This window comes from Dermacentor andersoni, chromosome 2 (assembly GCF_023375885.2).
Source record: "Dermacentor andersoni chromosome 2, qqDerAnde1_hic_scaffold, whole genome shotgun sequence".
Lineage (NCBI taxonomy): Eukaryota > Metazoa > Arthropoda > Arachnida > Ixodida > Ixodidae > Dermacentor > Dermacentor andersoni.
This window is the reverse complement of record NC_092815.1, coordinates 988,030-1,015,357: the sequence shown is the minus strand read 5'-3', so window position 1 is coordinate 1,015,357 and position 27,328 is coordinate 988,030. Positions and strand designations below refer to the sequence as shown.

At 45.0% G+C, this 27,328-nt stretch overlaps 1 protein-coding gene across 2 annotated transcripts in view; it reads right to left on the bottom strand.

Moving 5' to 3' along the window:
- LOC126543063 (golgin-45) overlaps nucleotides 1-27,328 on the bottom strand; it is a 153,048-nt gene that overhangs the window by 101,380 nt on the left and 24,340 nt on the right. For both annotated transcript variants that reach the window (XM_072286322.1, XM_050190216.2), the window contains exon 4: nucleotides 19,955-20,154. In XM_072286322.1, coding sequence (XP_072142423.1) covers nucleotides 19,955-20,154 — 200 coding nt within the window. The remainder of the gene's footprint in view (nucleotides 1-19,954; nucleotides 20,155-27,328) is intronic.

The window sequence follows — 27,328 nt, the reverse complement described above, 5'->3', positions numbered from 1 at the left end:
GAAGTGGTAAGGGAATACATCTACTTAGGGCAGGTAGTGACCGCGGATCCGGATAATGAGACTGAAATAATCAGAAGAATAAGAATGGGCTGGGGTGCGTTTGGCAGGCATTCTCAGATCATCAACAGCAGGTTGCCATTATCTCTCAAGAGAAAAGTATATAACAGCTGTGTCTTACCCATACTCACGTAAGGGGCAGAAACCTGGAGGCTTACGAAAAGGGTTCTACTTAAATTGAGGACAATGCAATGAGCTATGGAAAGAAGAATGATGGGTGTAACGTTAAGGGATTAGAAAAGAGCAGATTGGGTGAGGGAACAAACGCGAGTTAATGACATCTTAGTTGAAATCAAGAAAAAGAAATGGGCATGGGCAGGACATGTAATGAGGAAGGAATATAATCGATGGTCATTAAGGGTTACGGACTGGATTACAAGGGAAGGGAAGCGTAGCAGGGGGCAGCAGAAAGTTAGGTGGGCGTATGAGATTAAGAAGTTTACAGGGATGACATGGCCACAATTTGTACATGACCGGGGTAGTTCGAGAGGTATGGGAGAGGCCTTTGCCCTGCAGTGGGCTTAACCAGGCTGATCATGATGACGATCATGATGTGAATTCGCTTTTGTGGTGATAGGTTTTGCAGCAAAAGAAAAGCACCATCTGTGCACTTCACCTACGCTAAGAGAACAGCTATCACAGCTTGTTTGCAACTAATTCTAAACGTGATGTGTTAATTCAGCCGAGGCGCAGCAGATAAGGCACTGGCTCGATCAAGATGTTTTACAACGAAGCTGTGTATGGCTATCCGATTCGTCCGTCCGTCTGTCTGTCTGTCGCCTGTACGGCGAAACTACCCCCTGCCAACCCGTGTGAATGCATGAAAAAAAAAAAAAAGAAGCGGAAGAGAGGCGTGCGATTGGCTGCGCCAGTAGTGATGTTGTTGCTTTCCATCGCAGCCGAGCGGGCGCCCAGCAGCTTCTTTCCAGCTCTGACACGGGTAGGCATCGCGTCATGCGTACTCCTGAGGAGCAGGCAGCTTTCAATCAGCAATGCCACGAGCATAACTTTGAACAAACTCGTCTACGTCATCCTGATGCTGCAGCCCAGGCACAAGAACAAGCTCGTGCAGGCGAGCGCAAGCAGCAACTGCGTACCGAGGATCCGGCAGCCTACCAAGCCATCATTTAATGAACGGTCGGAATTAACCCAGTGATAGAACACCGGGGCTGCACGTTTCCACTTCGCTGGTTAACCATCTGTACGAACGAAATGCTTATGCAGTGATTTTTGCTTTATTGCCTTCATTTTGTTCTAGCAAACTCAGAAGGAGCCGGTTCAAGGGCGCTGCTTTATGATGCGGGTGGGAGCACAATCCCGTGGTATTCACCACATTTCGCAGGGTTTATTTATCAATCAGAAAAAATTCGTAACAAAATAGTACGTTGCTCAAAATACCGCAGTTAGATGTCCCTTGCCTGTGCCTACAAATGCCTCACTGACACTTCGATAATCATGATAGTATGTCCTGAGTTAGATAATTACAATTACACAACACAACAATCAAACCCCGGCTCTCAGTCCCCAGCAGCTGCGAAGCAACTGACCACGGCAGCGGTCAGACCTGCGACGCTGCAGAGGGTGCTAAGAATCCCTGGCTCCGGACAGGCCGCCATTGGAATATGAACCTGGCAACGTTTAACGCTAGAACGTTATCTAGTGAGGCGAGTCTAGCAGTGTTAGTGGAGGAATTAGAGCGTAGTAAATGGGATATAATAGGGCTCAGTGAGGTTAGGAGGACAAAAGAAGCATATACAGTGCTAAAAAGCGGGCACGTCCTGTGCTACCGGGGCTTAGAAGAGAGACGAGAACTAGGAGTCGGATTCCTGATTAATAAAAACATAGCTGGTAACATACAGGCATTCTATAGCATTAACGAGAGGGTGGCATGTCTTGTTGTGAAACTTAATAAGAGGTACAAAATGAAGGTTGTACAGGTCTACGCCTCTACATCTAGTCATGATGACCAGGAAGTCGAAAGCTTCTATGAAGACGTGGAATCGGTGATGGGAAAGTCAAAACAAAATACAGTATACTGATGGGCGATTTCAATGCCAGGGTAGGCAAGAAGCAGGCCGGAGACAAGTCAGTGGGCGAATATGGCATAGGCTCTAGGAATAGCAGAGGAGAGTTATTAGTAGAGTTTGCAGAACAGAATAATATGCGAATAATGAATACCTTTTTCCGCAAGCGGGTTAGCCGAAAGTGGACGTGGAGGAGCCCGAATGGTGAGACTAGAAATGAAATCGACTTCATACTCTGCGCGAACCCTGGCATCATACAAGATGTAGGCGTGCTCGGCAAGGTGCGCTGCAGTGACCATAGGATAGTAAGAACTCGAATTAGCCTTGACTTGAGGAGGGAACGGAAGAAACTGGTACATAAGAAGCCAATCAATGAGTTAGCGGTAAGAGGGAAACTAGAGGAATTCCGGATCAAGCTACAGAACAGGTATTCGGCTTTAACCCAGGAAGAGGACCATAGTGTTGAAGCAATGAACGACAATCTTATGGGCATCATTAAGGAGTGCTCAATAGAAGTCGGTGGTAACGCCATTAAACAGGAAACCAGTAAGCTATCGCAGGAGACGAAAGATCTGATCAAGAAACGCCAATGTATGAAAGCCTCTAACCCTACAGCTAGAATAGAACTGGCAGAACTTTCTAAGTTAATCAACAAGCGTAAGACAGTGGACATAAGGAACTATAATATGGATAGAATTGAACAGGCTCTCAGGAACGGAGGAAGCCTAAAAGCAGTGAAGAAGAAACTAGGAATAGGCAAGAATCAGATGTGTGCGTTAAGAGACAAAGCTGGCAATATCGTTACTAATATGGATGAGATAGTTCAAGTGGCTGAAGAGTTTTATAGAGATTTATACAGTACCAGTAACACCCACGACGATAAGGTGAGAGAGAATAGGCTAAAGGAACTTGAAATCCCACAAGTAACACCGGAAGAGGTAAAGAACGCCTTGGGAGCTATGCAAAGGGGGAAGGCAGCTGGGGAGGATCAGGTAACAGCAGATTTGTTGAAGGATGGTGGGAACACTGTCCTAGAAAGATTGGCCGCCCTATATACACGATGCCTCATGACCTCGAACATACCGGAATCTTGGAAGAACGCTAACATAATCCTAATCCATAAGAAAGGGGACGCCAAAGACTTGAAAAATCATAGATCGATCAGCTTACTGTCCGTTGCCTACAAAGTATTTACTAAGGTAATCGCAAATAGAATCAGGAATACCTTAGACTTCTGTCAACCAAAGGACCAGGCAGGATTCCGTAAAGGCTACTCAACAATAGACCATATTCACACTATCAATCAGGTGATAGAGAAATGTGCGGAATATAACCAACCCTTATATATAGCCTTCATCGATTACGAAAAAGCATTTGATTCAGTCAAAACCTCAGCAGTCATGGAGGCACTACGGAATCAGGGTGTAGATGAGCCATATGTAAAGATACTGGAAGATATCTATAGCGGTTCCACAGCCACCGTAATCCTCCACAAAGAAAGCAACAAAATCCCAATAAAGAAAGGCGTCAGACAGGGAGATACGATATCTCCAATGCTATTCACAGCATGTTTACAGGAGGTATTCAGAGACCTGGAGTGGGAAGAATTGGGGATAAAAGTTGATGGAGAATACCTTAGCAACTTGCGATTCGCTGATGATATTGCCTTGCTTAGTAACCCAGGAGACCAATTGCAATGCATGCTCACTGACCTGGAGAGGCAAAGCAGAAGGGTGGGTCTGAAAATTAATCTACAGAAAACTAAAGTAATGTTTAACAGTCTCGGAAGAGAACAGCAGTTTATGATAGGTAGCGAGGCACTGGAAGTGGTAGGGGAATACATCTACTTAGGGCAGGTAGTGACCACGGATCCGGATCATGAGACTGAAATAACCAGAAGAATAAGAATGGGCTGGGGTGCGTTTGGCAGGCATTCTCAAATCATGAACAATAGGTTGCCACTATCCCTCAAGAGGAAAGTGTATAACAGCTGTGTCTTACCAGTACTCACCTACGGGGCAGAAACCTGGAGGCTTACGAAAAGGGTTCTGCTGAAATTGAGGACGACGCAACGAGCTAGGGAAAGAAGAATGATAGGTGTAACATTAAGGGATAAGAAAAGAGCAGATTGGGTGAGGGAACAAACGCGGGTAAATGACCTCTTAGTTGAAATCAAGAAAAAGAAATGGGCATGGGCCGGACATGTAATGAGGAGGGAAGATAACCGATGGTCATTAAGGGTTACGGACTGGATTCCAAGGGGAAGGGAAGCGTAGTAGGGGGCGGCAGAAAGTTAGGTGGGCGGATGACATTAAGACGTTTGCAGGGACAACATGGCCACAATTAGTACATGACCGGGGTAGTTGGAGAAGCATGGGAGAGGCCTTTGCCCTGCAGTGGGCGTAACTAGGCTGATGATGATGATGATGAACTAAATCTTAGCAACAAAAAATTACTGGCAGCTACACCACTGTACTGGAAACAATATGCACTAGGATTTATTCAAGTAACACATTGTTTTTTTTTTTAAAGCTTGGTGAATGATAGTTAATTGGGACACCTTGTATATACTTATGACCTGTGCATGCAAGTGACAATGTTTCTATCCCTAATTAATGTTGTAAGTTATTAGAAGTGTTTTTTAATTAGTCCTTTGTTTTGCTTACTGGAAAGACAAGCGATACTGAGACACATATCATTCACATTCATTTAACACACTGTTGATAAAAGACTCTGCCGAAGGGTTCACTAAAGTCTACAGGTTTTTGCGGGGTCAAAAACGCACGCAAATCATTTTGAAGTGAGGTGAACATACAGCAACATATTCATTCTCTAGGCATAAGCTATCCATACCTTTAGAAATAATTATTAATTGGCTGCCTCCTTTTCTTCAAAAATGTAATAAACTTTGTCCTGTCTATATAGTTAAATATATTATGTATGTGCATGGTGTTTACAGTAGAATTTAAAACAATGTTGAAGTGACAAAATACAGATGAGGCAGCCACTGCTGGTATTTCTAATGTGCTTGTTCACCTATTGTCCGGATTTGCAGAAATAAAGCAGAGTATTAATTAAAATCCGTGCACGTGCGCGCTAACAATGATGCAGTAAGCTATTAGCCACAATAAAATTTTAACTGAAAAGGTCGAGGCAAGTCAAAAGAGACGTCACATAATGTAGGTGACAAAACTATGGCAGTGACATGTTAGGTTTGGAGGGGGGGTAGCCTTCAGCATCGCCGGGGGGGGGGGGGGGGGGGGGGCTCAGCCCCCCCCCTCCGTGTACCTCCGGAGGGGGCTCGGGCCCTGGAGCCCCCCGTAGTCGGTGCCTATGCTTCACGCTGTCAATAATTACTCTCTCAAGGGGCTGAATGAGCGAGGTACAGTTCGCGGGTAAAAACTGGAGTTCAATGTTGGACAGCTCGAGGCCTTCAACAGATGTCTACGAATAGACAAATTCTGCGGCCTTGTCTTTTGATATCTTTGTTGAACTTTCTCAACCAGTCACTAAATACAGTCAAATCTCGCTACTACGAATCCCACATTAACAAATTTTTCGAACTTACGAATATCTTAAAGATCCCTGCCAGATTCCCCATATTTTCAATGTAAAAATATTTCAGAACTATGACTTTCAATACAGTACATATTTCAGTATAACGCACATAGTTTATTATACCCTTTATAGCCAAGGAACATCAGTATTACGAATTTGACTAAAAATGACAGCGCCACAACTCTCGCGTGAAACAAACCGCGAGTTCAGTAGCTATCACCATCACCATGTCGCAGTAGCTATCATTATCACCATGTCAAGTGCCAACTGCTTCACCACAAACTTCACCAAGAAGTTCATGACAAAGGTTTGGCGATGTTTGCACGAGATCCAACGATGAATGCAGCTAGCGACGGCGCCAAGAAGAAGCGAAAGCAGTTGTTGCTTCAGGACAAATTGAACGTATTGCAGGAAATTGACACAGGGAAAAAGCAAATCAACGTGTGCAGACCGCGTGGCATTGCCCCATTGATCGTCGCAACGGTTTTGAAGGACCCAGACAAGATTGTCAAGCTTCACTGGGAGTCGCAACTCGCTGCTAGAGGAAACAGCTGCAACTGGGAAACTTTCAAAATGTGGACCAAGCTATTCTCACGTGGTTCAAAGACGCCAGACTGCAAAACGTTCCCATGTCTGGCTCAATGCTCCAAGAAAAAGCCCCTGAATTTGCCGATGCACTCGAAATAACTGGGTTCGAAGCCAGTATGGGTTGGCTTTTTCGTTTTCGCCAAAGGAACGAAATATTTTGGCAGGTAGTCTCGGGCAAAGAAAAGGCTGCTGATAGAGAATGCGCAGATTCCACGCACAATGATCGTTTTCTAGAGGTGGCTGAATCATACTATTGTGGGAGATAAGGGTTTCTCCTCCGTACTCTTGGGACAAAGGAACGACAGTACACAGTAGTGCAAACAATCACAAGGGCATTTATTGCACCTTTCATAGATCAATGCCAGCTAGCCGAGTTGCTATCCCCAAAACATGCCGATGGGCGCGCGACAAATCTAGAAGTCCGACTTACCGCAACCGCATTGCGAGCGAATATGTTCGCCCCATGCTGGATCCCAACGCCTGGTCGTTCGCGTGTTCGGTCATGCCAACGGTCGTGCGTTCGAAGGCGGCCACGCGAGGCGGTCTCGCAGAAGCATGGTCGCAGCGCGCGCGGAACGTCCGGCGCTGTTCGCCGACCCGCCGGGAAAGAGCTCGCGCCTTGTCCCTCGGCGCCCGAGTAACCCCGCCGCGGCGCGACGATCGCGCCATCTCTCGCACCGCGCTTGTACCACTCCGAGCGCCGCGGGCGCCAGGCCACGCGAGCCGTGCGGGAAAACAGCATATCAGGGGATGCGTGAGAGTCGCGCATCCCCACACTATGAAGATGATATTTTCAACGTGGATGAGACCGCATGTTTTTATCAGCTCCTGCCAGACCGAATGATGCACTAGGAGGGAAGAAGTCGCATCTTCGCATGCAACAGGCACGAAGAAAATTAAACCGCTATTTGACAAATCAATATTTGTCAGGCAGCGGAAATGCTCACAGGAGCTTGGTGGAACTTGAAGGCATCCCCCATTAGCAACTGCTGGCGAAAAGCAGAGCTTGTAAAGTGCCTGTGTAGCTTAAAGATGACCAGGAGGCGATCAACAACAACCCAGGAGACCTGTGGACCAAGGTTACGGAACAGCTGCCCGCCATCTCTTCCTTTGACAACTATGTGTAGAGCGACAGCGCAGCACTAACGGTGGCGGACCTGGCAACCGAAGAGATTGTCAACTGCGTTCACAACATCTCCAATGACGATGACCTGAAGCAGGCACATACCCAGGCGGCGGGGGGGGGGGGGGGGAACGAACCGCATACTCCCCACATCCCCACCCACACCATCACTCCTAACACATTCCTAAAGCGCCGCCAAATCAATGTTGAGACTTTCCAGCTATTCAGCGGTCAACATTGTGCTGTCTTTTCCACTCCTTTTGGATGGCGGTAGTTATCGGCATCTCTTGGGGTGTGAAGGCCAGTTTTGTGATAGGTTCGGTGCCCGCGCGTTTAACTCGAGATGCGTTCAGTTGTCACCATCTATTCACCGGTCGCACGAATCGCTCTTGCTTCGTTAGTTCAACCTTTGTTCGGACTGATCCAGGGATTCGGTTCTTAGTCAGCTGGTCTGTATCGTAGAACGAGTTGTGGCCACAGAAAACACTACTTGCGTTTAACTTTTCCTTTTACTTCAATTATTTCCTCGAGTGACGGCTCGCCACGACGATGGTAGATGCCTGGAACCATATACCCGCTATATTGGTTAGATAAGGTGGAAAATAAAACAATGCAAAACAGCGTTCATCATCAAACCTTGCACTATCCTTTAAACCCATAAACAATATGAACGCCACCTGGTACTTCGTCTGGTTTTTCCCTGATTGTACAGCACTTTTCGTGCAAAATTAGTCGCAAGGTGTTGAGAAATTAAGTGATCTACTATAGGAGAGAGCCAAGGCAGCAGCCAAACACGAAGGAAAAGCGAAAATTAACAAACTTAACCATGGTTTATGAAAATGTTTATGGATTAACATCTTTTTACTTAAAGAACTTAAAGAGGAAGTGGAGACAACGACGCTGGAAGTGGAGAACAATTCCGTGTGTTTTGGATGAAGCTTCTACGGTTATCAGTCGAACCGCCTGACGTAGCCACTTCTCTGCTGTGCTTATGTGGGTGTTGTTCTAACCTTTCGCGGTGGGCGCAGTACGTCTAGAACCGCAGCGCCTTGAGCTCTACCCCGTTGTACAGGAATGGCGTCCCCGCATCGTTACGCAACTTTCTAAATAACAATACTAGTTGGTTTTGGCACTTGGTAGAGCAGTAAACGAGGGATCCAAAACAACTGTGATTGTTCCGTGAATACATATTTCTCTGTGATTCTTCCAGAGCTAATTCTAAAAACGCTGCTATAGTAGGATACAAACGACTTAATTCTGCAGTAAAGCCCTGCCCACACCCTCATAACCGCCAGCCACTGTTTTTCTGCAACGCTGCAAATAATTCGTACTTCAAACTTTTCTTGTTACCCAAATAAGGCGGTAACCAAAAAAATAAAATTATTAGCGCGTAATTTTATACCATTTCTTTCGCCTATTATAGTGGAATGGCGAAGGTCTAATTCTTTATTGAACTGAAATAAAATGGTTGCTTCACTGAATCTATTTATTGTCAATTTTCACTTCAGTTGGAAGTGCAGTTTCATGAGTAAAATGGGCTAAGCAGTTAAATGAACTGTACCGCAGACTTTTGAAGAGTGAAATGCTCAGACTATACATTTCGACCATGTCTGCTGCACACCTCATTGCTTTCGCCGATGAAAAGATTCTTCAAGAACAGCGGATGCTCCGGAGCTATCAAGTACTACACCATTTTGAAAAATCCGCATGACGATGATTTTGTTTGCTTCTGTGATTGGCTGGTGGAGTAACACAACCCCACACGGTCTGTCCCCACTTTCATCGCTCGGTGCAATGACGTACGCGATGAGGTATTGCGCAAAGTGGAAGATGTAGGTAGATGCATTCCCAATCAGTCATGCATGCTGCACGCACCAGAAGAACATCACTGACTTTTTCAAATAAAGCGGCTTTGAAGTGAGTGAAACATCTTTATTTGAGAGTATGCTTGTCTGCACATGCGTCTACTGCCAAGGTACGTCATTTTCATTTCTAGGTTTGCCCACTGGCTTATAACCTCAAGTTTTTTTATTACAACGATATTTGAAAATAACGAACGATTTTTGGCAGTCCTGCGTGATTCGTTATATCGAGATTTGACTGTATGCCCTGTTTCATCCATGCTTTTGGATTTGCCACGTATTTCACAGGCATTCTGTGTGTCCCTTTAAAGCATCTGGGTTGGGCGCTATTGCCGATAACCAGTGAGACTCACTTGTCGCTTCAGTCCGAATTTACACAGAGCAAAACAGTCAAGCGACGTTTACTCTGCTTGCCGCTGTGGCAGACATCTTTTAGCGTAAGGGTGCGGTTTGGGATCAACTTGTAAAAAAGGGCCGTCTCATCCTCGTTGTAGGTATCACACGCATTGTAACGCTCCAAAGTGCCTGGTAGCTTGTGCTCAATCGAAGAAATGGCACCATCGCAGTCCACAGAGGAGGACTCACCACTAATTAATTTGCCGACGATTCCATACCTGATTTTGAAGCCCTGAAGCCACCCGTAACTCCCTTTTAAATCATTGCAGCTCAAGATACAAGCATAATGCCTTGTTTTTTGCTGCAAAACAACGCCACTGATGGGTACATTTCGTGCTCTCACGTCCATGAACCAAGTAAACACTGCTTTGTTGACATCGGCGTATGGTGATGGCTTCAGCTTCTTCTTCTTGCAGTCGGTACCTGATTCCACTGCATTGCAAATCGCATCTTTTGCGTTAACAATAATAGACAGAGAACTAGTTGAGTGCCAAATTTGGCAGCTACATCCTTTCTTTTGCCTCCAGAAACAGCGTCCAAGATGGCCATTTTGTCTCCAAGAGTAAATATTTTATGTTTCTTCATTTTGCCTGAAAGGCGAAGCATCGATTACGATAGCAAATTAGTAGACAGTTATACGAAAGGTAAGGATAGTATTTTTATCGGCCGTATAAAATTCTAAACATTCGCTTACTAGCTAAATTAACAAGCATGATGTCACATTGTGGGTTTCTCAACCGTGCTCTTGGGACAAAGGAACGACAACACAGTAGTGCAAACAATCACAAGGACATTTATTGCACCTTTCATAGACTAATGCCTGCTAGCCGAGTTGCTATCCACAAAACATGCCGATGGATGCGTGAAAAATCATGAAAGTCCGATGTGAACGGTGGCGTGTTTGAACGATAGTGTTCATCCATTCTGGGGAAGGCCTCGCGAGACAGTCTTGCAGAAGCATGGATCGGCACACGCGCAGAATGTCCGTGCGGCTTGCCAACCCCGAGCCAAAGAGGAAGAGCCTTCTCCTTTTTGCGCCCAAGTAACCCCGCCGTTATGTGGCGTTAGCAGAGCAACACTCGTGCCATCTCTTGTACTACCCTGCAAACATATCGACCGCTGCAGTAAAGCCACGCGGCGAAGCCAGATTACAGGAGACGGGAGCTATGGGAAAAAACAACATATCAGAGTACGCGTGAGAGTCACGCATCCCCACAACGTGCACAAGCAAACATGAACATATCTCATCAATGACTGTGGAAACTCTTTATCAAAATTCTGGAGTGAGGAAATGCAGTAGCAGGAGCGAGGGAATTGACCTTTGTGCGGCTTCTCACTTCAATTCGAAATAAGTGACAAGAACACAGCACGGTGCGCCTAGATGCGTAGACTCTTGTCTCCGTCGCAGATCGCTTTCAAGATAGGGGTCGCACTGTACGTAGCAGCCGCCGGTGTAAAACGCCTCTCCTGTTTGCGCCAGTCCCGCACACAAGTTTGGGGAACTCGGAACGCCCGTGATGCGGCCCAATTTCCGTCCGTCTCTGCACACGTGATCGCTTTCCTTCTAATTGCGGCATCATGATGAACGCTGCATGTCTTTGCAGTCGGCACTTCCATGCTGATAGAGCAAACGCAGCAAACAGGAGGACGGATGGTGCACTAACCTAAGCCAAAGGAAGCAGTGCCTAAGCACTTGTATTGCAGCACATGGAGGAAGCTACGGCAGAGCATACGAGGCGGCCATTTTGAAATGCTGATGGCGATATGGTAACACAGATTTAGGGTCATACTCGATTCTAACGTGCACCCAATTTTTGGACCCATTTTATCAAAAAAAAGTATGCGTTAGATTTGAGTAAATATGGTATATGGCGAGGATGGTAAGGGAGCTAGAAGGAAATAATATCCAATTTAATCTCTCATGCAAACAGGCAGGTACAGTAGAAGAGCAGCAGCTTCCAGGTTTGTTTTATGTGAACGACATTGTGTTGCTAGCTAACAAGCAATGTGATATGCAACGTCTGGCTAATATCTGTAGACAGTTTAGTAACATCTGTTGCCAAACTAGTTGATACATGGCTTTTAGAAATGGTTTTAGGCACAAAAAATAGGACACGGACAATAGAATAAAGACACAGACAGGCGCCTGTCCGTATCTTTTATTCTGTTGTCCGTGTTCTATTTCTTGCACCTAAAACCATTTCTAAAAATCTGTGGACAGGAAGGCAAGAATTTAGGTCTGAAATTTAGCGTTAATAAATCAGGTGTTACGGTATTCAATGAAAACAGTGAACAGACAGTGTCAGTACTGGGCCAGAAAATACCTCGCGTAAAAGAATATTCCGTATTTACTCGCATAATGATCGCACTCGCGTAATGATCGCACCCCTGAATTTTGTCGTCAAAATTAAATTTTTTTAATTTCCCGTGTAATATCACACCCCAAACTACCAGCAACAATATGTCATGTGCCAAGTCTAGCTAATAATGATTGCGCTTACCATCTGTCGAATGCTATGCGAACTACTCTTGAAGACAAACCAAGAGGTCTGCACGCATCAAACATTCGTAAGCAGATGCCCCATTTCATTCCTTTCATCATTTTCTGCACTTCTATGACAAAAAAAAAAAAAAAAAGCTACAACCAAGCTTGCCTTTATTATGTGTAGGCTTTACAAGGGTTGTGGTCAACAACAACAACAAAAAAGGCTCCTTTCGATTCCTCTCCTCTGCACTCGTGGGCGCGCAACAAATCGCAAGCGGCAACGATAGCAGCCACGTTTACACTGATACGTTAGAAGTGTACCCTATTCATACGCCAACGCTTGCAACACAGCTAAGATATTCGCCAACCCTTAGCGGAAACATGCCGTATTAGGATAGTAGTGAAGACAAATACCACAGATTCCGCAGCATGCCCGCCATGTGTTTCTATGTCACTGGCTGCTAAGTGCGCCCATCAGTTTCAATTCAATTCAATTCAATTCAGTTTATTTTTCAATGATAATAATTTGTACAAAGGAACTGTTGGGCCTGTAGCCAAAGGCTAGTGTAGGCCCATAGTCATATATGTAGTAGCAGCTACAATGTCATGCGCATATCTAGTTTTTAATGATACAACCTAATACAGTTAGGTGGATACATACAATTAAAACCATTAAAAAAGAAAAACAGTGCATATTAATCAATGGTAATAAAACAGAACTGTCAGGAGAATACATGCACATACACAATGAAAAAAACCGAGATAGCATATTATACGTAGAAGTGACATATTTGCAAGGGTCTGTATTGAAGTGTTTAGGCTTTCTAATAGATCCATGAGGAATAATCTTGCACAGTATGAAACAAGTGGAGAACCAGACTGACGAAAAATCACGTACTTTTTGATAGGTATAGCTTTTTAACAGCAGACACGAAATTGTTGGCCATTTTTACCTCAAGAGGTACTGTATTCCAAATTTTAGCACCATGAAACTCAAGTAGTCGTTGGCCATACGTGTTACGAGTGATTGATAGGTTAAAATTTATATTTGTTGCACCCCTTGTATTGCGATTAGGTGTAATAAACAGGCTTGGTGATAATGAGTGATTCCCACGTAAAATATTGTTAATCAAAATGGCGACTTTCATTTCGCATGCCAGAGATAATGGTAATATACCGAGACGACCGAACAGCATGTCAGTATTATCATGTGGGCTTGTGTATGTCATAATGCGCAAGGCCCTTTTCTGTAACAGAAAGACGGGATCTATGTATGTTTTATATGTGCTAGACCATGATTCAGAACAGAATGTGATGTGACAGTGAAATATGGAAAAGTAAACAACTTTAAGTACGCTAAGGTCAAGATATTCCCTGCATTTTATTAATAAATAGCAAGCCGAAGCTACTTTCGCGCATATACTAGATATATGGGGTCTCCAGTTCAAGTTGCAGTCCAATAATACCCCTAAATATTTTATGTGATCGAGCTGTTCTATTGTTCCACCTAGAAGGTGAATTTGCATGCCAATTGTGTCACCCCTGGAATAACGGGAGTTGAATACTATGCATTTTGTCTTATCTCTGTTTAGTGTTAATTTATTACAAGCAAACCAAGTTGATATGTTGGATAACTCGCCGTTTATAGTGTTCTGCAATATGCCAGGAGATTTACCCGAAAATAATAGCGTGGTATCGTCACATACATGATACACTTTGATGACTTTAGTATTGTTGGGAGGTCATTTACATATAGCGAGAACAGTATGGGCCCCAAAACTGATCCTTGCGGAACTCCTGTGACTATAGTAGTATACTGGGAAACAAAGGAGCCAAATTTTACATATTGTTTTCGACCATTTAGGTAGCTTGAAAAGAGGTCCATTGTAATTTCGCTAAAACCATAAGTTCGTAATTTTTCTAGAAGTGTGGAATGACAGACCGTGTCAAATGCTTTCTTTAAATCTAAAAATAATCCTATGGCAATCTCGTTTTTGTGTAGAGCTGTGTATATACTCTGGGTTAGTTCTAACACTGCTGATGACGCTGATCGATTGGCTCTAAATCCATGTTGGGAATCTGTTAGAAGCTTGTTTTCGTTCAGGTAGTGCTTTAGGTAGGTAGTGTCCCCTCAAAGTGGACATGGCTACATTATTGCCGCAAACTTGCCGATATTAACGATATTATTCATTACTGATACAGAAGAAACTGTTTCAATGCATGTAATGTGCTCACGAGAAGAAAAAAATAGTGTTCAGCACGTTTGGCTTGCTTCACCGGCCGCCATTTTTGTTTTGGTGTCCCGCACTACATAAGGCGGCAGCCGCCTATTTGTTGACCTGTTGTCATCCCGCAGCAAACGCAGGATGAAAACAATTTTGTTTCTTTTTGCGGGAAATTTAACTCGCGTAATGATCGCACCCCTGAATTTGCGTCAATTCTTTCCGACAAAAAAGTGCGGTCATTATGCGAGTAAATACGGTAAATATACCTTGGTATATGGATAAATGAAGGCAGTAGATATATGGAAACACAGGAAGAAACACTAAGAGTAAAGGGGAAGAGAAGTGTGGCCATAATGAAACGCAGAGTGCTATGGAGATACAATAGGTACAAGGTGCTCTGGGGTATGTGGAAAGGTGTAATGGTTCCAAGACTTACATTTAGAAATGCAGTTTGCTTGAAATCAGGGGTACAATCAGAACTTGATGGCAACCAAAGGTCAGTGGAATGCCTCGCATTGGGCGCTCACAGGAAAAATACAAATGAAGTTGTACAGGGTGATATGGGCTGGACAAGTTTTGAAGGGAGGGAAGCTCAGAGTAAAATTGATTTTGAACGACTGGGGAATATGAAAGAAAGTAAATGAGTTGCGAACGCGTTCAGTTATTTATGCATAAATAGATTGACTCATTGTAGAGGAAAAGAACTAGGAAGCTTACCAGCAAGTATGCGACCGGTATGGTAAGCAACATGGCAACAAAGAACGTAAACGCAATGTCCATGAGGCTGAGACAATGTCATGGGTGGCGCTACTGGAAAAAAAACCTGTTATGAGTAGCTACCTAAAAAGAAAAAATGAAATCAGGAAAGAAACAATTTGAAGGGGGCACAACACCGCTACAGGAATGGTGCACTCACCCTTAATGATGTTTCTGGTGGCCATGCTGACGATTGTGCCCGTGGCTGCGTGCTTGGTAGCTTCAATGACTGATGCTGCATGTACTGCGGATGCGTCAACAAGCTGGCCTCCCACGGATCTATTCGACTATTGGACGCCACCAGTGCTTTTTGGCTGGACTTCCCACATTTGGTGGCAACCTGGAACTACGTCTACTGCTTCCGTTATCAATCTCGGCCTTAGTCTACATAAGGATTCCTCGGCAAGCACTTCACTGGGGCACAACACCGCTGCAGGAATGGCGCACTCACCCTTAATAATGTTTCAGGTGGCCGTGCTGACGATTGTGCCCGTGGCTGCGTGCCCGGCAGCTTCAATGACTGATGCTGCATGCACTGCGGATGCATCAACAAGCTGGCCTCCCCCGGATCTATTCGACTATTGGATGCCACCAGTGCTTTTTGGCTGGACTTGCTTTTGGCTCTGGGGTATGTGGAAAGGTGTAATGGTTCCAGGACTTACATTTGGAAATGCGGTTGTTTGCTAGAAATCAGGGGTACAATCAGAATTCGATGGCAATCAAAGGTCAGTGGAACGCCTCGCATTGGGCGCTCACAGGAAGACTACAATTGAAGCTGTGCAGGGTGACATGGGCTGGACAAGTTTTGAAGTTAGAGAAGCTCAAAGTAAAATTAGTTTTGAAGAACGACTGAGAAGTATAAAAGAAAGTAAATGGGTTGCGTGAGCGTTCAGGTATTTGTGCATGAAAAGATTGACTCACTGTAGCAGAAAATAATTAGGAAGCTTACCAGCAAGTAAGCGACCGGTATGGTAAGCAACATGGCAACTAAAACGTCAAAGAAAATGTCCAAGAGGCTGAGACAATCTCATGTGTGGCACCAATGGAAAAGAAATCTGCTATGAGTAGCTACCCAAGAAGAAAAAACGAAATCAGGAAATAAATAATTTCGATAACTTAAAGCGAGATCAGGATGCCTTAAAACGTGTACTAGTTTAAAGTGAAGTACAGCAAGGAAGAAGCATGTGCTTGCTATGGTAAAGTTAGTAAACGATGAAACAAGTTTTATTAGGACAAGTTTTATTAGATTTAGGCGCTACTGGGCTCCTTGAAGCCCCTGGGTTTAGCGAGAGTAGGGAGAAGTAAACATGTAAACAGTAGAGATTAGCAAGATGCAATTGGAAGATTGCTGGAAGAAAAGTAGGGAAACTACAAACAACGGAGGTGTACAAAAACAAAATTCACAATAGGGGTTCAGAACCTTTGGTTATGGGAATTCATTTTGGTTGTATGTTTTCCCCCCTTTTTTTTTTGTAACATAGGTAGGACAGTAGGCAATATAGTAAGAGCTTGGTGGTGCAACCCACAGCCCCGTTCCAAAGGGGACACTCATAACATCCAGCCATCCATCCGCGTCGTCGGCAAGCGTACAGAGGGGGAAAAAAAATTTGGGCTCTCCCGTAACCGAGAGTAAGTGTAAGCATGAAATGGCTACCACCAAAGCAGATTGGTGGGAGATGATACTAGCCACAGTCTTTAAATAGGTGTAGTGCATGTTCGCAACGGCACACCACACCGCACCACGCCGCATCACACCGTACTGTGCAGTGATCCATCTGGACGTTATAGTTTTCTGTCACAGACAGATCCTCATTGCGACTCTTGTCTCGGCCAAACAGCCATCCGCGGTTCACAGGACACTGCTGGCTCGGACGCTGCCAGACATTGCTGGCACGCTGGATGCGCCGTGGAACTCGCAGATCGCTGGTATTAGAAAGATCACAGGTAACTTTGTCTCAGTGCCAAAGATGACAATCAAGTCTATAGTGCCTTGTATCTGCCTTTTGAATGTCACTATTGTAAATGACAAATAATACTTCAGCATACTAGAAGTTACAGTTTGAGTGATATTATGAACAAACATCAGGAAGAACATGAAAGCAATATTTTTTGTAACTTGTTTGGGAAGCAACTAGCATATGTAATGCAGTCTTGACTGGTTGCCTGGATGATCTTGTTTTGTTCTTGCAACTTGCCCGGATGTTCTCGTGTGAGTGCCCGGATAATGGTTCTGGGTTTTGGCTTAAGGTCACTTGAAGGTCGCCGACAACAGGAGCTAAAAGCATTTCATGCTTAAAAATTAAAGCGAGAAGCGAACCACACCTGCACTCCCTTTCTACAATCTCCCTCTCTTTCTCGGCGAGTGCGGAAATGCGCCGCGGAAGCAGCGGTAGGTGCCCCAACAAAGCACAAAGCTGTGTCACTTGAGACAAAGCTGCGAATTTTGCAAGACTCAATGTACCAGCTTGCGCAGTCATGACGGTTAGAACAAGTGACCCTGCTGATGAACGGAAATGGTGGGCTTTGCGCACCAGGGCAAAACCCTCATGTGTAAGACCAACACGATAGCAGCCACTGACAATACCGAACTCTGGGAGCACGTCACTATTGGCGATAAAATACTAGGTTGTGCTTCGATGGAATAACTTCTGAGTGCAGACAGCGCTGATTGGTTCGGCGAAGAATCTCTGACAGGGCGATCATTGTCACGACAAGCGGCGGCATTGTGCAATGAAGCCGACGAGACTGACAGTGACCCGTCTTTCACACTGACCCCAATGTTGACGCAAAGTGCACTGTTGTCGATAGAGTCGCTCACTGATTTCATGTACACTAGATTATAGCCGCCAGTGTTCGCGCAGCCACTGGACACGACGCACACCGTAGTTGTGAACCTGAAACGTCCACGAAAGCAAGTGTAGATTTCTGACTATTTCAGTGCACCTAACACTTGACACGCTATGTAGATGTATACATGAACATATCATTTTTCACAGCTTTCTTTCTACAATGTCACTTCTTTATCGTAAGTGGCAAATTTGGTCTCGGAGCGTTTTTCATTTCTTTCATGTACTAATTGTGGCCATGTCCTCCCTGCAAACTTCTTAATCTCATCCGCCCACCTAACTTTTTGCCGTCCTCTGCTACGCTTCCCTTCCCTTGGAATTTATTCCGTAACTCTTAATGACCGCCGGTTATCTTCCCTCCTCATTACGTGTCCTGCCCATGCCCATTTCCTTTTCTTGATTTCAACTAAGATATCATTAACTCGCGTTTGTTCCCTCACCCAATCTGCTCTTTTCTTATCCCTTAACATTACACCTATCATTCTTCTTTCCATAGCTCGTTGCGTCGTCCTCAATTTAAGTAAAACCCTTTTTGTAAGCCTCCAGGTTTCTGCCCCGTACATGAGTACTGGTAAGACACAGCTGTTATAAACTTTTCTCTTGAGAGATAATGGCAACCTGCTGTTCATGATCTGAAAATGCCTGCCAAACGCACCCCTGCCCATTCTTATTCTTCTGATTATTTCAGTCTCATGATCCGGATCCGCAGTCACTACCTGTCCTAAGTAGATGTATTCCCTTACCACTTCCAGTGCCTCGCTACGTATCGTAAACTGCTCTTCTCTTCCGAGACTGTTAAACATTACTTTACTTTTCTGCAGATTAACTTTTAGACCCACCCTTCGGCTTTGCCTCTCCAGGTCAGTGAGCATGCATTGCAGTTGGTCCCCTGAGTTACTAAGCAAGGCAATATCATCAGCGAATCGCAAGTTACTAAGGTATTCTCCATTAACTCTTATCCCCAATTCTTCCCAATCCAGGTCTCTGAATACCTCCTGTAAACACGCTGTGAATAGCATTGGAGAGATCGTATCTCCCTGGATAGGATAGGAATAAACTTTATTTGTCCAACGCGGTTGTTGATGTTGGTGCCCGGGGCTAGGCTGCCAGGGGTCCATCGCCCGAGGAAAATCTTTCGAGAGATCCTCGGCAACGGCCCTGGCCCGCTGGACGGCCCACTCCTGGTCTTCGGGTGCCTCGCTGAGGAGGGCGGCTTGCCATCTCTCAGCGAGGCGCCCCGCTTCAGAGGGTTCTGCTGTTGTATTCCCCCTTCCTCTTCGTCCTTGTTCCACGTGGCGTCGGCATTCCCAAAGCACTCTGCCTGACGCCTTTCTTTATTGGGATTTGGTTGCTTTCTTTATGGAGGACTACGGTGGCTGTGGAGCCGCTATAGATATCTCTCAGTATTTTTACATACGGCTCGTCTACACTGCCTATTGCCTATTGCCTATTGCATTGCCTATTGTGCAGTTATTATGAACAACTACTGCCAACATTACGGTGATTGGGAATCGCTACACAGCAGAAAGGGCATTATTATGATAATGGTTTAAATGGTGCCATGCGACAGCAGGTGAAAGCAATAATCGTGCTCCACACGAAAGCATCACTCTCGGCACAAGTTCTCACACCAGCTCTTTTCGACACTGTCAGTCAAATTTTGTGCCCGAGTCTGTTCATAACTGACGAAGTGTTATGCAACAGTGTTCTAGGAATCTGTGAAGTAACTTTTACTGCGGGAACACAGAAACCTTGACTTAACAAAATCAATAATTTTGCCAAGTTTTTCACTGCAAGCATAGCTTGGTTATGCTGAGTCTCAGCCACATATGCACAATCTAAATTGCAAACCAAACACTGCACTTCATCTGCGCTAGGAAGTGCACTTGAAGAATCCTTAGGTTAACTGTGAAACAGCTGCTTGTCATGGAGTAGGTTCTGTGGGGCCAGAGTAAAAGCAAACTTGCGAAATGCTTGTGGGGAATTTTAGAGATGCCTCCCATCTGCTCACTAATCCATTAGTCAATCACATACCTTGCAGCCAGGAACTTTGAGCGCCAAACGTCCGCATGGATGGCCAGCCGGTCAATCTCCTCCCGGCCCTGGCTCAATCGTTGTGCATAAGCTCGCACATCTGCAGCCAGCTGCGCCTTGTCCTCGCTGAGAAAGTGCACGCGTGCTTCTAGATCTTCCCCCACAGAAGCCACAAGAAGCTTCTTCAGCTCACGGTTCACCTGGTTGCAAGAGCACACAATCCCCGACTGGCGGTTGAATACCTTGCATTTGAGGCACACTCAACTTGGCCTAGGCAATATGCTCTTGGCTTTTTGTAATATTCAGCCACTTTCTGTAAATGCATTGCATGACTTCATTGCTGTATTAAGCTTTCTCGGAAGAGTAGCACACAGCTACAACACAACAATGCTATTAGCACAGGAATGCACAGTCACGCAATGGGCCCATCCTGAAGCAGGCTCATGTGGTTAACAGCGCACACAGATGGCGACAGAGACAAGAACGGGACACAGTGCTAAACTGCAACTATGTAGTACCTTATCGGAAGAAGCAACACATATATAGGCTGAAACAGCCAATGGGAAGGCTAACAAAGCCAAACACAAAAAAAAAAAGAAATCGGACTCCCATCATATCGCCCTCTGCCCTTTACAAAGCATCATCTAGATATTCAATTTCCTTTTTTGGGAGTGTCACTGTAGGTGTGCTTACACAATTCTGTTTATCACAATGGATTTCGTATGCTTCGACCACTTCACGTGTCTGCTTGTCCTTCTCTTTCTTAATCCCTGTACACTCCCCGTAGATCTGATTACAAGTACAATTTATACAGTGTAATGACAGGTGGCCCAGTACGAAAAGTCTTTCCAACCAGATTCTTGTGCTCCCTGAGCCTGTCGTTCACACACCTACCCAACTGGCCGATACACCTTTTCCTGCAATTGCAAGGAACATGTAATTTACTCTCCCGAGGTCCAAACCCAAACACAGTCGCCAGGCTGCTATTCCACGTAGCGCCATTGATGATTGTAGTGTCGGCTGTCGCTCCCTTGCTGGTTCTTGATGTCCAGGCAGGCGAGCTGTCGTCCTTCTTCACCGCATTGGAGATAGGCAGCGACGTCCACATTTTCTTTGTCGGTGACGTACGGCAGCACAGTGTCCCATGTCTTGTGTTCGATGTCGACGTACATCGCTAACATGTTGGTGAGCGTCTTGTTCAGTCATTTCGTTAGGTCATTCGTTTGCAGGTGGTAGGGAGTGGTCCTCCGGTGACTTGTATGGCTGTACTGCAGGACGGCTTGAGAAAGCACCGGAGTAAAAGGCATTCCTCTGTCAGTAATGAGGACTTCTGACGTACCATGTCGCAGCAGGATGCTCTTGATGAAAAATTTGGCTACTATGGCCGCACTACCTTTAGGCAGAACTTTGGTTTGGCGTAGCAGGTAATTAAAGTAGTCTGTTGCAACGACAATCCACTTGTTTCCAGATGTAAATGTCGGAAAGGGCCTCAGGAAATCCATCCCGATCGGCTGTAGTAATCCTGCCGGCTTTGTCGGTGGTGTCTTGAGCCGCAAGTTTGATGTTTCTTAACCCTTTCGCTGTCGGACGTTTCTGGCCGTGACGCACCCCCAGTGTCGGCTTGGTTTCAGGGAACGAGCATAACAGGGAATGAACATAGCAAACCCGCCGTGGTTGCTCAGTGGCTATGGTGTTGGGCTGCTGAGCACGAGGTCGCGGGATCGAATCCCGGCCACGGCGGCCGCATTTCGATGGGGGCGAAATGCGAAAACACCCGTGTGCTTAGATTTAGGTGCACGTTAAAGAACCCCAGGTGGTCGAAATTTCCGGAGTCCTCCACTACGGCGTGCCTCATAATCAGAAAGTGGTTTTGGCACGTAAAACCCCATAATTTAATTTTTTAATGAACATATCAATTTATTTTTGATTATGATTGGTATACAAATAACATAGTCAATGCAATATGCACATTTCAGTGTTCTGCAGCTGTTGTTAGTAAACATCATCATCATCATCAGTCTGACTATAAAATCTGTTCAACATTCGAATCTGACACCTGAACATCGCCCCCGAGGGCTCCGTGGTCGCTGCGCATGCGTTAGCTGAGAGAAGGTGAGAAAGGAGAACAAGTTGGCTTTACCGAATGTGACGTCACATTGTTGTTTGTTTTTGCTTTTATGAAATAACTACTCTCGAACTCAGACGGCATGGCTCGCGTCTCGTTCGCGCGCGTACGTATGGATGTGGTCCGCTTTTAGTTTTGGCGAATGCTTAGAAGCTTCAAGTTGCGGACGCTGCGGTGGGCCAGGGCTTGATGACATTTGTTGCCCAGCTGCTGGTGCTACCGCGACGTACTTGGAACAATGGTAAGTGTTGTGCGATTACCCGTTCTCTTGCTGACACGTAAAAAACCGGTTGCGCATTCGAGCTGTGGTCGATGTGATCTCGAAGTTCGAAGGAACACGAAACGGTTGTCTCAGGTCCCGCAGTGATCGCAGTATAATTTATTCGTTCGTGCCTTCAACGCTGCAGTTCCTACGCGTGGCACCGATGTAAAAAAATGAACAAAAAAACAGCGACATCTTCCACGCGCCAGAAATGCATGCACTCAACTAGCGTGGATGTCGTCCTATGATGTTTATCGCGTTCTTAAGTCTATTTTTCTCCATCTCTATAGGATGACTACGCTATGCCCTTCTTATTTACCCATGTAGCGCATTGCTGCATTTAATTACCTTCTCACTGCTGACCGCGGTATGGGCGTCAGAGGCTTTCATTCGTTGCAGTGAGATAACGAAAGCGTATTTCCTTCACTTAAAGCTTCTTAGTAGCTCCTTTGCGAGCCGTGGAGTTAAATCATACAATGCTACGTTGTGAGCGAGCTGGTAAACGAAACCACTTTACTGCTGCTGCTACTATCACTTTTACGGGAACTTTCAAAATTAAACATATATGAGTATGAATCGGCTCACCAAACTTTATATGCACGTCCGTTGCTTTCGTTCATAGATCATGTGCGTAGCTTTGCAACCGTGACCGATATTGTAAAAACAGCAAGAAGACAGATGACACAAGTAATGTGTCTGCTTTAATTGTTGTATGTGCTGTGTTTAGAATATCAACCAACCCCGCGCAGTCGTGCTGTTTACAGCTAAAACGTGTTTTTTCTTGTTGCATGAGGAGCATTTGCTTCTAATTGTGGCAGTAACGTTGTGAATTGTCCTCGGCCCAGATCGCTGACTGTCTGCAAACTTGTCTAATTTGTTTCACTTTGCTGCTGTCTTTACAGCTTCTGCTTATTTCCTCTGCCTGCACCTTATATTTGTTGTGTTTATCGAGACCTGGCCTGTCTCTGGCTCGTTGAAGACAAATGGACACAAGTACTGGTTGCTGTTGGTTTGTTTGGTTTGCTCAGTCTCGAGTGTGGTATGTATATCCATTTGCTAAAAGGGTATGCAGCTGCGTCTAATGCAGGTACTGCTCATCTAAAGGTAGATTTAATAAGTAGTGGTTTGAGTGAGAATTAGTTGCTTTGAGTGATGTATGACACCAGAGAGTTATTGTTCTAGAAAGGTGACAAAGCTGGTCCACAAATTTAAGGTATGGAGTTGCTTAACCATTTAAGTGTTCTAAGTTGCCATGAAGTATTACACACATTTAAAATTTCAGTTGCAAAAGACATAGTAGAAGAAGAATCCAGAGGATTTGCTGCCAGATGTCTTGCGACAATAAACTAGAGAAAGCATTATAGTGTGAGCTGCCAATGATTGTCGTCAGCTCTAACCCATTTTTCTATATAGTCACTGTTGCTTCATTGTCTGTTGCCATCACATGCTTGTTATATACAAAAAATTGAGCTGCATGATTCCCCTGATTTTTTTCGCTCATAAGATACAAATGTTTTGATTTCGGCTGCCTTGGGGCCTCATGGTAGAAAACGAGTGTTTATTAGCCAGTTGTCAGCTTCTAAGATCATGTGCTTTGTAATGTGGGTGTTTTAAAGGATACTACACGTCTGCCATCATAACTGTGAGTGCTGCTGCCTAGCACTCCCACGGCATTGCTTAGTACATATGCGCAGCTATCCAAGAAAATTGACATTGGGACAACTGCCGTTGAAGCTCACTTGGTAGAGCATTGCAAGCACAAGGCAGAAAACATGGGTTCAGCTTCGTTGTCTCTTATGCAAAGCATTATCATGAGTTGTCTCCTGGCTTCTTCGTACATCCAGTCAGATAGGCTCAATAATAGTTAGTAACGTGCCTGATGGTGGGTCGTTAATCTGGGTCCTTAGTGCAGCAGCCCAAATTTTTACCCATTAGGCTAAAGATGCATGCATAGCGCGCCAGATTAATCTCATTGCTTCTCTCATAGAAGCTAATTTTTTCAGATGTTATGTGACACAGAGTTTGGGATTCACCCGTTTCAGCTCAGACGCAACAAAGCAGGTGTTGTGTCTATTTCGGTGAGAAGTGTGTGCAGTTGTTTTGGTTTCTCTGTGTTGACGTAGTGTGCTTTGTATTTCATGTGGTGTTAGGCATTACCTCAATTGCAGCTTCAATGCTGTGCCCATAAAAGCAGTTGTAGGTAGGTGCTCAGGAGTAACGGGAAGCTCATTCTTCCTCATTCTCTCTTGCATACAGCAGGTAGTGCGTCCAGTTTAGTGCCATGCACCTGTGTGGGGCATTTCCTCGTTCTTATTCTGCTGATGTGTTGTACATAGGGGGAAAGTCAATCCTCTACATCATGGTTGTCAGTGCCGCTGAATACAGTGCAGTCTCAGTCTCGCTGCCTTGAAATGTCATAAGAGGTGACATCTGGGGGTAAAGTAGCATCTTGCTGTACCTTGTCATCGGGCATAGCCAAGGTTGTGGTTGCGCAACCCAAGGATCCTGGAACTTTCTGTGGGACCAATGGCACCAATGTTGAAAAGTGGGTGGCTATGTACGAACGTGTGAGTGGAATCAACAGATGGGACCCCACGCGTGTGCTAGTTAACCTGTTGTTCTACCTAAGAGGCACGGCAAAGGTGTGGTATGAAAACCACGAAAAGGAGCTAACCAGCTGGGACCAATGCAAAGAGAAGTTGACGGAGTTGTTTGGCAAACCAGCCGGCCGTAAAATTGACGCAAAACAGGAATAGGCCTCCTGTACCCAATCTCCCACGGAGTCCTATCTCTTGTACATCCAAGACATGCTGGCACTTTGTCGTAAAGCAAACCCGATCACGACATGACAGAAGCTGAGAAGGTCGGGCATGTGCTTAAGGGTTGCTGACGACGCCTTTAATCTGCTCATGTGCAAAAGCTGCTCTACAGTTGATGTTATCTTTAAAGAGTGCCAACAATTCCAGCACGCCAAAAGCCGATGCGTCTTGCAACCATTCGCCAGACTTCCCACTACTGCTGCAACGCCAACGTGTGAAGATCAACCCACACAACAGCATGCGTAGCCATCGGAGTATGTGGTGCGAATCGTTGACGTGAACTGGATGCGATGGCGCCTGCATTTCTGTTTGCCTATCCCTGATGCTACAACATTTTCAGTCCCCTTCTTACAAGCCATCATTCACCAGAAACTTGAAAACATTGGCTTACGTTCTGTCTGTGCTGTTGCCAATCCCAGAGCTAACAAACGCCCTTCTACTATTTTTGCTCCACCCCGACGCTTCTCTCCGCGTTATCGCAACCCGACTGAGTAGAGAACTGCCGATATGTTTCACCTGCTGCCGCATTGGTCATGTCGCCTGATACTGTCAGAGACCTGGATTCGAGACCTGTTCAGAGACCTGGATTGGGAAGAATTGGGGATAAGAGTTAATGGAGAATACCTTAGTTACTTGCGATTCGCTGATGATATTGCCTTGCTTAGTAACTCATGGGACCAATTGCAATGCATGCTCACTGACCCGGAGAGGCAAAGCAGAATGGTAGGTCTGAAAATTAATCTGCAGAAAACTAAAGTAATTTTTAACAGCCTAGGAAGAGAACAGCAGTTTACGATAGGTAGCAAGGCACTGGAAGTGGTAAGGGAATACATCTACTTAGGGCAGGCAGTGACCGCGAGTCCGGATCATGAGACCGAAATAATCGGAAGGATAAGAATGGGCTGGGGTGCGTTTGGCAGGCATTCTCAGATCATGAACAGCAGGTTGCCATTATCCCTGAAGAGAAAAGTGTATAACTGGTGTGTCTTACCAGTGCTCACCTACGGGGCAGAAACCTGGAGGCTTACAAAAAGGGTTCTACTTAAACTGAGGACGACACATCGAGCTATGGAAAGAAGAATGATGGGTGTAACGTTAAGGGGATAAGATGAGAGCAGATTGGGTGAGGGAACAAACGCGAGTTAATGATATCTTACTTGAAATCAAGAAAAATGGGCATGGGCAGGGCATGTAATGAGGAGGGAAGATAACCGATGGTCATTAAAGGTTATGGACTGGATTCCAAGAGAGGGGAAGCGTAGCAGGGGGCAGCAGAAAGTTAGGTGGGTGGATGAGATTAAGAAGTTTGCAGGGACAGCATGGCCACAATTAGCGCATGACCGGGGTAGTTGCTGTTTATTCAAGTATTTTGCAAATGTGGCTCGCTTCTAAGCACCCCTTCTTATCTCTAAAAAAAAACAGAAATGAACATCTAGTATTCTTTTTTAACTTTCACTAAGCTTATCGTATAGCTCAGTGTTAACATACAGGTTAACATACAGTATTTACAGGTGAGGTTACAGAAAGCAGTAATAATTGACAGTAAACACTGCTTGGGTGGTGAAAAACATGGGAATCAGGTCATTTTATTTTCGACAGTTTTTTTTTGGCATAGGAGGCTAAGCATATGGTGATGTAGCAACACTGTAAAGACTGAATAAGATGGATGTGGAATGCCTTGATGACTTCTTTTTCTGTTTTTTATTTTGCCTTCGAAAGGAATTTATTCTGTTCCAGATAAGGGAGGCAGCTTTTGCATCTGCAACAGAACATTGGTGGATGTTGTGTGAAGCACTTTCTCCATGTTTTTTCACTACCTGAGCAAGGTAACTTTCTTGGTGCTTCATCACGCAATTTATACAATCAACTTCCATTAATTCTACCCTCACGAGACTGACGGGTCGAATTAAGATGCAAAAACCTGCTGAAGCACCGTTGATTCATTTGGCAATATGTGCTTGAGTAACACGCCTCTGAAATGAATGTGCATCAAATTTCTATTTGTCCACAGTATAAAACTAAAGTAGAAATGACTTAACTCCAAACCAAAGTAGAAACCTACGCGTACCTCATTCTTTAGAATGCCAGCTGATTTTCCAAAGCCAGCTTCGCCGTATTACAGCCATGATATGTGGTAAAGCATATGAATGGTGCAACCACGGTTTTAG